This window comes from Pristiophorus japonicus, chromosome 2, assembly GCF_044704955.1.
Source record: "Pristiophorus japonicus isolate sPriJap1 chromosome 2, sPriJap1.hap1, whole genome shotgun sequence".
Taxonomy (NCBI): domain Eukaryota; kingdom Metazoa; phylum Chordata; class Chondrichthyes; family Pristiophoridae; genus Pristiophorus; species Pristiophorus japonicus.
This window is the reverse complement of record NC_091978.1, coordinates 91,049,343-91,061,453: the sequence shown is the minus strand read 5'-3', so window position 1 is coordinate 91,061,453 and position 12,111 is coordinate 91,049,343. Positions and strand designations below refer to the sequence as shown.

Here is a 12,111-nt window from a genome sequence, read left to right as displayed (position 1 = left end):
GTGTATGTGGCCACTTTTGTAGGCACAGAAAAACCTTACCTACATTTAAGAAATCAGCACAGGTAGCCAGAGATAGCCGGGTGGGGAAGGTGAGTTAGAGGATTCTAAAGCACTAAACACCTTAACATCAGCACAACTTCAGCACAACAGCTGCACAACATCATCAAAAATAAAGGAAAGATAAATCAGCTACTGAAAATAGAGCAGTCCTATCTTGGCAACTGCAGAACGCCAGGGCTAGGGGCGGCAGGCATGCATGACAGTAGGGGCGAGGGATTTTTACTTTTTACAGTTGTTCCTAAATGTTGTGTGGTCCTAATGGAACATGATTCAGTTTTAATGCAAAATATCTTTTATTGAATATTTTACAACGCAGTTCAACAACAATAAGAGCAAAGAAGGGCTGCACCCATCCTTCACCCACATCTTGGGGAAAGTGCACTTCCTCATAGGATCGGTGGTGGGGTGGGGGGTTGGGGGCCCGGCTTGGGTCTCACCGGTGGCTGGTGCGTGGATTGAAGTGGGAGTGGCATTTGAGTATCTGGTCTTTGTGCCCTTATTGCAGCAGCTAGCTCCCTCATGGCATCTGCCATCATTTGCCTCTGAAATGCCCGCCTTCAGTTCCTGTCTCAGTGCTGATATTTCTCCCGACAGTGTCGCTACCTCATCATGCACCCCACTGACGGTCGCCATGAATGATCTTGTAAGGACATTGGTCTCCTCACCCAATGACAACCTGATTAACATCTGATGAAGGCTGCATCTCAGGAGAGACTGGTCGGCTTCTCCTTCCCCTCGCCGTGGATCTGCCTAATGGCACCCCTCCAGTGCGAGGCGCAGGCTGGGGACGGTGGGACACTGGGTGTTCCAACATGCATTTCACCACCGCCACTGGGACCCGCAACCTCGGAAGGTGTGAAACCATGGAATGTCGCTGCGGAGCTCATGGAGGTTTCTGGCAGTGTGATGCTCTGTACTATGGACTGATTCATATCACTATCAGAATTCTCCCGTGAACACATTTCCATGGACCCCTTGTCTCCCCACCCGCCTTGGTCTGGACCGCAAGCATCTGGATCTTCTGGTGGATCTTCAGGATGTTCAGGACTGTTGTCGTCTTCTGCAAAATACAACAGAACAGTCAAATGGTTAGCAGCACAGGAGGGGGCAGGATGGGTGGCATGAGTAGCCTCACGCATAGCAGGCCAGTCAGCAGTTGATTTGAAGGGCGACGATGCATTTTAATGACTCACCCTCACGTTCGTGTGTGGGTCCAGCTTGTGCAGAGCTGATTCTTTTTCTGCCGGTGCGACTCAGCAAGGCAGCAACCCTCTGTTCCAGGGGTGATAGTTGGTGCAGATTTGGCGGCCCTCCTCCTGTTCTAAGTCTTTCCCTTTTGTTGTGGGCCAATTTCGTCTGCAAAGATGAAAATATAACTTTTCACACATGGTACGCCTTCTGATGGGTGGTACATATACAGATGGTCACATTTACAATTGCAATTCAATTTAAAGATGAAGATATTACTTACACTCACTACTTGACCAAGATCCTGCCATTTCTTTTTGCACCAGCTTCCAGATCTTGCGGTATTCACCCCTGCAGAGTATTCTTCTGCAACTAGGTTCCATCGTCTTCTCATTTCTTTGGGTGGAACTTTTGTGGGACCACTCTTACTGATATCCAGCTCCAGCTATTTGTCCTCTATGACAGTAACTAATTTCTCCATTTCCTCATGGAGGAAATTCTTTGTTCTTGTTGCACATTCTTGAATCATTGGTGTATTGGACTTACACTCAGGTAATCTTGAAAAATCACAGTTCTCACCTTTCTTCCACCTTTGCAGCACTCCTTTCCACTCCCTCAGCCATCCAAAAATCACTATTCACACCTTACCTTTATATATGGTCCATTGCCAATGCTGCTGAGGCACTGAGGACGCTCTCCCTTTAATTGGCCGATTGCCAAGCTTCCTGCTCCATCGCTGAAATGGACATGCGTCCCCCTGCTGGTACTCGAGGACACGCTGGACCCAAGTCCCGTCCCCCTGCCGGCTGTACTGAGCAAGCGCGGCCCAAGCTCTGCCCCCTGCAGGTTTCTCAACGCCATGCCACGGGACCACAGGGATCCAGGAACGGCCAAATTATCCCAGTAAGTTTTCGGCGCGTTTTTTTCCCCCCACGAAGTCGGCGTACCATGGCTAACTACGCCTCTTTAAGCAGCTGGGGGAATTTGGGCCCAAAGTATCTTGGAAATGTTTTTTTGATTTTTTTTTTAGTTGATGTTTTTTGAAAAATTACTTTTATTTTTATGGTGTTCGGCCCAACCCGCAGCATCAGGGTACATTTTTATTGATAAATTTTTCGTCCATTTTGTTTACGAACCGCCCAATTGCACTTCTTCGCCCAGAATGCGGGTGCAAGGCCCATGTTCTTCGCTCGGCGGATTTTATTATTTTTTGGGGGACGTTTCCGGCGGCGATAATCTTCCCAGTCTTAATGATCTTTTGGGAGGTGATCGGGCGCTGGCGGGCTGATAGGAAATTCTAGCCCTTGGTCACCATTACTGATACTAACTTTTTAATTACAGATTTATTTAATTAACTGAATTTAAATTCCCCAGCTGCCGTGGTGGGATTTGAACTCATGTTTCCGGAGTTATTCCGGGCCTACTAGTCCAGTAACATAACCACTATGCTACCGTACCCTTAGTGGGCCTTAGCTGGAGCACGCAATGGTTTTGTTAGTATTAGAGGGATAAGAACTTGATGCTAAATAATTATTATTGATGGGCTAAAAATTATATTTGCTGTAATTATTGAATGATGCAATGTTTTGGTACCTAGATTTTGTCCGAATTCTTTGGTAGTTTCTATCATTTGAAATGTTATACATAACTTTTTTAAAAATATTATTTAGCCGACAGGAGGTTGGTATATCTGTGAAATTAACCATTAGCCAAATTTTAGTCAAACTGTCATTTTTTTAAAAATAGAGGATGCAGTTGGATATCATACTGACCAGCCTACAAGACCAGTCCCACATCGCATCACTGCTCGGTTACAGTTCACCTGCTGACATAACAGAAGGTTTCTCGCAGAACTACTCTTCAGATCAGGACTCCTCCAATTCAGGAAATATCGACCACTTTCACTTAGCAGAAATCCTTTTGAAAACTCTCTTAAGGAACATCGGTTTCTACACTGTAAGAATTTTTAAGCATTTTCTTTTTAAGCAACAAGTTGATATTTTCTTTCGAACTGTTGCCTCAATTTTCTTAATTGCCTTTCTCAAAAGGAGCGTGCGTTTGGTGAATTGGAGAAGAACAGTGATAAACAGCAAAGTAATACAACCCATACGGAAAGTGGACCACCTTCCCATGTCCGTCAACTGCTCTCTGCATTGTACAAACATTTGCTGGCTCACTGTTACGCAAATTCTACTGCTAAGGTAATGTCACTGGAAAACAGCACAATTTGTCAACTGCTCTTTTTTATAAAAATAATAGTAATGGAATACATAGGAGTAATTACAGTGCAATAGTCCAATCTCAGGGTTCAGATGATATCAATACGAACTTGCACTTTATAGTACCTTTCCTCACACTTGGATATTGCAGAAGAGGGTGGGGAGGAGGCAGATTTAAGTGTTTTTGAAAAATATTCGTTCATGGGATGTGGGTGTCGCTGGCAACGCCAGCATTTATTGCGCGTTCCTAATTGCCCTTGAGAAGGTAGTGGTAAGCCGCCGCCTTGAATCGCTGTAGTCCGTGTAGTGAAGGTACTACCACAGTGCTGTTAGGGAGGGAGTTCCATGATTTTGACCCAGGAAGGAACGCAGTATACTTCCAAGTCAGGATGTTGTGGAACTTGGAGGGGAACTTGCAGGTGGTTGGTGTTCCCATGCACCTGCTGCCCTTGTCCTTCTAGGTGGTAGAGGTCACAGTTTTGGGAGATGCTTCCGAAGAAGCCTTGGCGAGTTGGTGCAGTGCATCTTGTAGATGATGTATACTGCAGCCACAGTACCCCGGTGGTGGATGGAGTGAATGTTTAAGGTGGTGGATGGGGTGCCAAACAAGTGGGCTGCTTTGTCTTGGATGGTGTCGAGCTTCTTGAGTGAATGCAGCTCCAACAACAATCAGGCAAGTGGAGAGTATTTCATCATACTCCTGACTTATGCCTTGTAGGTGGTGGAAAGGTTTTGGGGCTTCAGAATGTGAGAGACGCTGCAGAATACCCAGACTCTGACCTGCTCTTGCAGCCCCAGTATTTATGTGGCTGGTCCAGTTAAGTTTCTGGTCAATAGTGACCAGCCCCCCACGCCGCGCAGAATGTTGATGGTGGGGGATTCGGCGATGCTAATGTCATTGAATGTCAATGGGCGGTGGTTAGACTCTCACTTGTTGGAGATGGTCATTGCCTAGCACTTGTGTGGCATGAATGTTACTTGGCACTCATCAGCCCAAACGTGCGAAGATGGATTGCTTCATTATCTGAGGAGTTGCGGATGGCACTGAACACTGCAGTCATGCAGGTTAGTGGTAAACAAGAGCTTGGAGTCATCCTTACTCTCCAGGATGATCCTAGAGTAATAAGACATTTTGTTCACAAGCGGGGAGAGGCAATAATCAAACTAGTGGATGACCAGCCTAGTCTTTCTTCAGGTGCATTTTGAAGTGTCGCCTATAGATTTGAGGTTGCAAATGTGGTGATTGTAGCAGGGGAGTGGTGCGAGGGGGACAAGGGCATCAAAGGTTGAGCAAGTTAAAAGACTTTTCATGGATAAGAACGCAAGAATTAGGCGCAGGTGTAGGCCATATGGCCCCTTGAGCCTGTTCCGCCATTCAATAAGATCATCGCTGATCTTTGACCTCATCTCCATTTTCCCGCCTGATCCCCATATCCCTTGAATATATACTGTCATTTTAGGCCTGAGATTAAAAGTGGCTCTCAGTTTGGTCAACTGTTGGTGTGCTCTATGCCATTGGTCCTTCATAGTTTCCACACTGAAATATTAAGTTGTCAGTAGATTACTGCTAGTTTACTGGGCATAATTTGCAGCAGATATTTCCTGGAATCTATGCATAGATAACTTAGGCAGAAAATTGATAGAAACTCTGGAGAACTGGCCAGCTACATCTTTTCTCTGGGTTTCCACTAATCTCCCTCCGAAGTTACGCTGGAAATTCTATCCGAATTTATTTTGAGATCAGCTTTCTTTGTTCCTTTATTTCTACAGCAAGAATCATATTTTATGAAACTGTACGGATGTCCTCTATGTCAGAATTAATTTTGTTGAGTGCGATTGCAATACTATAATAGCTATAAATGAACTAATGTTTTCATTTTAAATATTAAGCTCCCTTGACTAAGAGAATGCATTGTCTGGTATGGTACTGAGCATTACAGACCAATCTTTCCAGGTTCAATCCCTGTGCTGATTTAGCTGACCTTACCTCGGGCAAAAGTATGAGGGGATGCGACAATTGGCTTTAGATGTTTCATAGAATCATAGAAATTTACTGCACGGAAGGAGGCCATTTCAGCCCATCGTGTCCGCACCGGCCGACCAAGAGTTTTCCAGCCTAATCCCACTTTCCAGCTCTTGGTCCGTAGCCCTGTAGGTTACGGCACTTTGGGCCCAAATTTCCCCATGAGTTGCACCGTTTTTTTTGGTGTAACTTGATTTTTCTGGTGTATCTTTTTAGTTGCAAATATGTCCATTTAATTTGCACCAGTGTAAGTGAGTTAGTTAGGTTTTTTGTTAGGTCAGTTTTCTTTTTCAAAAGGGGGCGTTCCCAGCCACTTACACTATTTATGCCAATTTGGCCAGAAAAAAGTTGTACTAAACTAACTTAGGGCAGCGTATGTGTCCACTTTTGTCCGCACAGTTAAGGAATCAGCGCAAGTAACTACATTTAAAGCACCACCAAGCACCAAACGAAGCACAAAAAGTAATAAGCAATTAATTAACAAATAAAATAGAAGGAACCCTGCCCCTAAAGCACCAAGACCGAAGTAATAAGCAATCAATAAATAACAAATTTAAAAAAAAATAGAAGGAACCCTGCCCCTAAAGCACCAAAATCAATCAGTAAATAATAAATAAAAAATAGAAGTCCTACCTTGGGGAACGCAGCGGGCCGCCGATCAGGGAGCCCATTCGGCCAGGGCTAGGGGACGGCGTGCTTCGGCCCCTCCCACACAACCTGCAGCGCGCGTTTGCATTAACAGCCTGCCAGGAGCTACTACACATGCGCGCAGACTCTAGCGCATATGCAGAGGTCCCGGCACTGTTTTCAGCACCGGGACCTGGCTCCGCCCCCAATCCATTGGACCATTCTGCGCCACGATGGAGGAGAGGCTGGGGAGCGGCCAAAATACGGAGGTCTTTTCTCGGCGCACTTGGAGGCGGACAAAAGCGGCGCAACTCGAGTGAGGGCGCCAGAAAAAGAGGTTCAGGAAATTTGGGCCCAATGTGAGTGCACATCCAAGAATTTTTTTTATGTGGTGAGGCTTTCTGCCTCTACCACCCTTTCAGGCAGTGAGTTCCAGAACCCCCCACCACCCTCTGTGTGAAGAAATTTCCCCTTGTATCTCCTCTAAACCTTCCCCCCAATTACATTAAATCTATGTCCCCTGGTTGTTGACCCCTCTGCCAAGGGAAACAGGTCCTTTCTATCCACTCTATCTAGGCCCCTCCTAATTTATACACCTCAATCAGGTCTCCCCTCAGCCTCTTCTGTTCCAAAGAAAACAGACCCAGCATCTCCAATCTTTCCTCATAGCCACAATTCTCTAGTCCAGGCAACATTCTTGTAAATCTCCTCTGCACCCTTTCCAGTGCAATCACATCTTTCCTGTAATGTGGTGACTAGAACTGCACACACTACTCTAGCTGCGGTTTAAGCAATGTTTTATACAGTTCAATCGTAACCTCTTTGCTCATGTATTTCATGTCTCGACTAATAAAGGCAAGTATTCCATATGCCTTCTTAACCACCTTATCTACCTGGCATGCTACCTTTAAGGATCTCCAAGGTCCCTTTGTTGCTCTACACTTTTCAGTGTTGGACCGTTTAATGTGTATTCCCTTGCCTTGTTAGACCTCCCCAAATGCATTACCTCACACTTATCCGGATTGAATCCCATTTGCCACTATTTCACCCACCTGACCAGTGCATTGATATCTTCCTGCAATCCGCAGTTTTCTTCTTCATTATCAACCACACAGCTTATTTTAGTATCATCTGCAAACTTCTTAATCATACCCCCAACATTCAAGTCCAATTCATTGATATATACCACAAAAAGCAAGGGACCCAGCACTGAGCCCTGCAGAACCCCACTGGATACAGCCTTCCAGTTACAAAAACACCCATCAACCATTACCCTTTGCTTCCTGCCTCTGAGCCAAATTTGGATCCAACTTGCCACTTTGCCCTGGATCCCATAGGCTTTTACCTTTGTGACCAATGTGCCATGTGGGACCTTCGCAAAAACTTTGCTAAAATCCATATACACTTCATCATATGCACTGCCTTCATCGACCCTTCTGGTTACCTCCTCGAAAAATTCAATCAAGTTAGTCAGACCCGACCTTCCCTTAACAAATTCATGCTGACTGTCCTTGATTAATCCATGTCTTTCCAAATGTAGATTTACCCTCTCCTTCAGGATTTTTTCCAATAATTTTCCCATCACTGAGGTTAGGCTGACTGGCCTGTCCCTCGGTCTATCCCTTTCTCCCTTCTTAAACAAAGGTACCACATTAGCAATCCTTCAGTCCTCTGGCACTATACCTGTAGCCAGAGAGGATTGGAAAATGATGGTCGAAGCCTTTGCTATTTCCTCGTTTGCTTCGCTTAATAGCCTGGGATACATTTTATCTGGGCCTGGGGACTTATCCACTTTCAAACCTGTTAAACCCCCTAATACCTCCTCTCTCATTACGTTTATTTCATCTCCTATTTCACACTCCATCTTCTCGATAGCAGTGTCTGCATTGTCCCTCTCTTTTGTGAAAACAGAAGCAAAATATTCATTAAGACTATACCTACATCTTCCGCCTCCACACAAACATTACCTTCATGGTCTCTTAATAGGTGCTACCCTTTCTTTAGTTATCGTCTTGCTCTTAATATATTTATAAAACATCTTTGGGTTTTCCTTGATTTTATTTGCTAATAATTTTTCATGCTCTCTCTCTACTTTCCTAATATCCTTTTTAATTTCACCCCTGGACTTTATATAGTCCTCTCGAGATGCTACAATTTTTAGCCTTTGGTATCTATCATAAGCCTCCCTTTTTTTCTTTATCCTACCCTGTATGTCCCTCGGCACCCAGGGGGCTCTAGATTTGTTAGTCCCACCCTTTTTCTTTAAGGGCACATATTTGGACTGAACCCTCTGGATCTCCTCCTTGAATGCCTCCCACTGCTCTGACACTGATTTACCTTAAAATAGCTGTTTCCCGTCAACTATGACCAAATCACCTATCAGCTGAGCAAAGTTGGCTTTTCCCCAATTTACAACTTTTATTCTCGGTCTATCCTTGTCCTTTTCCATAACTACCTTAAATCTAACTGAATTACTAGTACCTAAATGCCCTCCCACTGATACCCCTTCCACCTGCCCAGCTTCATTCCCTAAACCTAAATCCAGAACCACCCCCTCCCACGTTGGGCTTGCTACATCCTGGCTTAAAAACAGTTCACTTGAATGCATTTTAGGAATTCCGCACCCTCTATACCCTTCACACCCATTTTGGCTCAGTTAATATTCCCTACTATTACTGCCCTATAGTTTTTGTACTTCTCAGAAATTTGCCTACATATTTGCTCTTCTATATCCCTGTCACTGATGGGAGTCTATAATACACTCCCAGCAGTGTGATCGCACCTTTTTTGTTTTTCAGTTCGACCCATATGGCCTCTTTTGATGATCCCTCTAACATATCACATCATCACTCCTCACAGCTGTAATCATTTCTTTAATCAATACCGTGACCCTACCTCCCTTTTTACCCTCCTCTCTATCCTGTCTGAAGATCCTGTAAGCAGGAATGTTGAGCTGCCATACATGCCCCTCTTTTAACCATGTTCTATAATAGGTATAATATCATACTCCCAAGTGTCTACCTGTGTTCTCAGCTCATCTGCCTTATTCACAATACTCCTTGCATTGAAGTATGTACCACTTAGTACAGCCAGACCTCCTTGTCAACTACTTTCTAGCCCTTGTTTCCTCTGTCCTTCAAATTCACTTTCTACATTTTTGCTTTCCAGTTCCAACTTCCAGTCCCCTCCATGCTGAATCTATTCTCAGATTCCCATCCCCCTGCCAAGCTAGTTTAAACCCTCCCCAACAACACTAGCAACTCCCGCTGACCCCCCCCCCCCCCCCCCCCCCCCCCCGAGAGGATACTGGTCCCGGCTCTGTTGAGCTGCAACCCATCCAGCTTGTACAGATCCCACCTCCCCCAGAAGCGGTCCCAATGCCTCAGGAATCTAAAGCCCTCCCTCCTGCACCATCTCTCTAGCGACACATTCATCTACTCTGTCCTCCTATTTCTATACTCACTAGCTTGTGACACCGGGATTAATCCGGAGATTACTACCCTTTTGAGGTCCTGCTTTTTAATCTCTCTCCTAGCTTCCTAAATTCTACCTACAGGACCTCATCTCTCTTTCTACCTATGCCATTAGTATTGATATGGACGACGACCTCTGGCTGTTCACCCTCTCACCCCAGAATTTCCTGCAGCCACTCTGTGACATCCTTGACCCTAGCACCTGGGAGGCAACATACCATCCTGGAGTCACGTCTGCGGCCGCAGAAATGCCTGTCTGCTCCCCTGACTATTGAATCCCCTGCCACTATTGCTCTTCCTTTCTTCTTCCTCTCCCCCCACCCATGCATCTGAGCCACCCTTGGTGCCATGGACTTGCCTGTGGCTGCACTCCCCAGAGCATACTCAGAAGAGAATACCGGTTAGAGAGCGAGATGGACTCGGCGAACTCCTGCACTGCCTGCCTTGTCTTCCTCTTCTGTCTACTGGTCACCCATTTCCTCTCTGCCTGCACAGTCTTAAACTGCGAGGTGATCACCTCTAGAAACGTGCTATCCACGTAGCTCTGTCTCGCGGATGTACCGCAGAAACTCCAGCCGCCGCTCAAGCTCTGAAACGCGGAGCTCGAGTTGGTGCAGCTGGAGACACCTCCTTTACACATCGTCGTCCAGGCTATGCGAAACGTCCAGGATGTGCAGTCCACGGGAATGAGCTGCCCTGTCATCCCTCTAGTTAGACTGAACTATCAAGCAATCAGTTAATTTAATTAATGAGGTTTTTTAGATTAGAAATATCGCTTATCAATTTAATTGCAGCTCCTTTATTTAAAAGGTTTAAGAAGTAACCTTTATTTAAAAGATATGGGACTCAATTTTCTCCAATGTCGTTTTTTGCGTACTTTTTTTGGGGCCCAGCTATGACAACAAAAAAAATCATCTAACTTTCCCCATTTGAATTGTTCATTTTGGCGCCGCGTAGCGTGTCCTTTAGGTTTTGGGGTGGAGCCTAAGATTTGCACCAAAAAGATCGGGTTGCCAGGATTACGAGGGACACACTGCAGGCTGAGGCTGGAAAGTGAAACATACAACACATTCTGACCAGCTCACAGCAACCTGCACAAGCAACTTGCACATTGCAGCAGCTTACCAGCATTAAATTATTAAAGAGTTTATGCCAAAAGTCTCTCCCCCCGGTGCCGGATGCCGCTGCTAACACTGGCCAAAAGGCCTCCATTCCCCTCCTCCCGGTGCTGCTGCTAGCCCTGGCCAAAATGCCTCCCGGTGCCGGGTGCCACTCCTAACCCTGGCTGAAAGGCCTCCCCCTCCCCTCCCCCCCCCTGCCCTCTCTCCTGTCTCTCCTCTTCCCTGCCTCCTTCCCCCCACCCCACCCCGACCCCTCTCTCTCCCTCTCTGCTGCTGCTGTCCCAGCCATGGAACTGGATCTGCTGCGCTGATTCTCTTATCTGCGCTGCTTTTGTTAACTGCGCAGAAGGTTTTTCCAGAGTGGTCACATACGGCGTCCTAAGAAAAATTGGAGTGAATTGGAGCTGGCCAAACTTGTTTCAGAGGCCAGAATTGGCGCGGGTGGCATGTTATGCCCCCAATGAAGTAAAAAATATTGTAGCCTAAAAGAAATCCTACCTAAGTGAATTACGCTAGTGCAGAAACTTTGGGGAAACTTGGAGATTTGAATTTACTCCAGAACAAAACGGTATATACCAACAAAACGGCGCAGATAATTGGGGAAAGTTGAGCCCTAAGAACTAACCTTTATTTAAAGACTAAGTACTAACTTAACAGGAAAAAAAACACTTGCCCACTACTCAGCAATCAGCTACTTTTCTTGTGCCGACGTCACTTTTAAACTCTGACATCCCTTTCGAATGTTGTCTGTTGAGTCTTGCTTTTAAGCGATCCGCCTTGCCTCAGCTCCTGCTGCTGCTCCCACGTAGGTCCACTGGCTCTGCTTTAAAGCTACTAAGTCCCTTAATATTTTCTCTCTCTCTGTTTATCTCGTCTAATATTTCACACTCCTCCTCCCTCACTGCAAAGTCTGCATCGCCCCTCTCTTTTGTGAAAACAGATGCAAAGTATTCATTAAGAATCATACCCACATTTCTGCTTCCACACACACATTTCCTTTATGGTCTCTAATAGGTCCCACTCTTTCTCTAGTTATCCTCTTGCTCTTAATGTATTTATAAAACATCTTTGGCTTTCCCCTGATTTTACTTGCCAACATTCTTTCATGCTCTCTCTTTGCTTTCCTGATATCTTTTTTTAATTGCACACCTGCACTTCTTATACCCTTCTGGAGTTTCTGCAGTATTGAGTTCTTGGAATCTGTCATAAGCTTCTCTTTTTTTCTTTATCTTACCCTGTATGTTCCTTGACATCCAGGGAGCTCTAGATTTGTTAGCCCCCCCACTTTTTTTTTAAGGGAACATGCTTGCTCTGTACCCTCACAATCTCCTCCTTGAATACCTCCCACTGCTCTGACACTGATTTACCATCAAGTAGCTGCTTCCAGTCCACTTTGGCCA

At 45.5% G+C, this 12,111-nt stretch overlaps 1 protein-coding gene across 1 annotated transcript in view; it reads left to right on the top strand.

Moving 5' to 3' along the window:
- The window catches only part of LOC139228820 (probable E3 ubiquitin-protein ligase HERC1), a 426,955-nt gene that overhangs the window by 16,475 nt on the left and 398,369 nt on the right, over positions 1-12,111 (top strand). The window contains exons 7-8 of the mRNA XM_070860235.1: positions 2,995-3,204; positions 3,297-3,449. Of these exons, the coding sequence (XP_070716336.1) occupies positions 2,995-3,204; positions 3,297-3,449 (363 nt within the window). The remainder of the gene's footprint in view (positions 1-2,994; positions 3,205-3,296; positions 3,450-12,111) is intronic.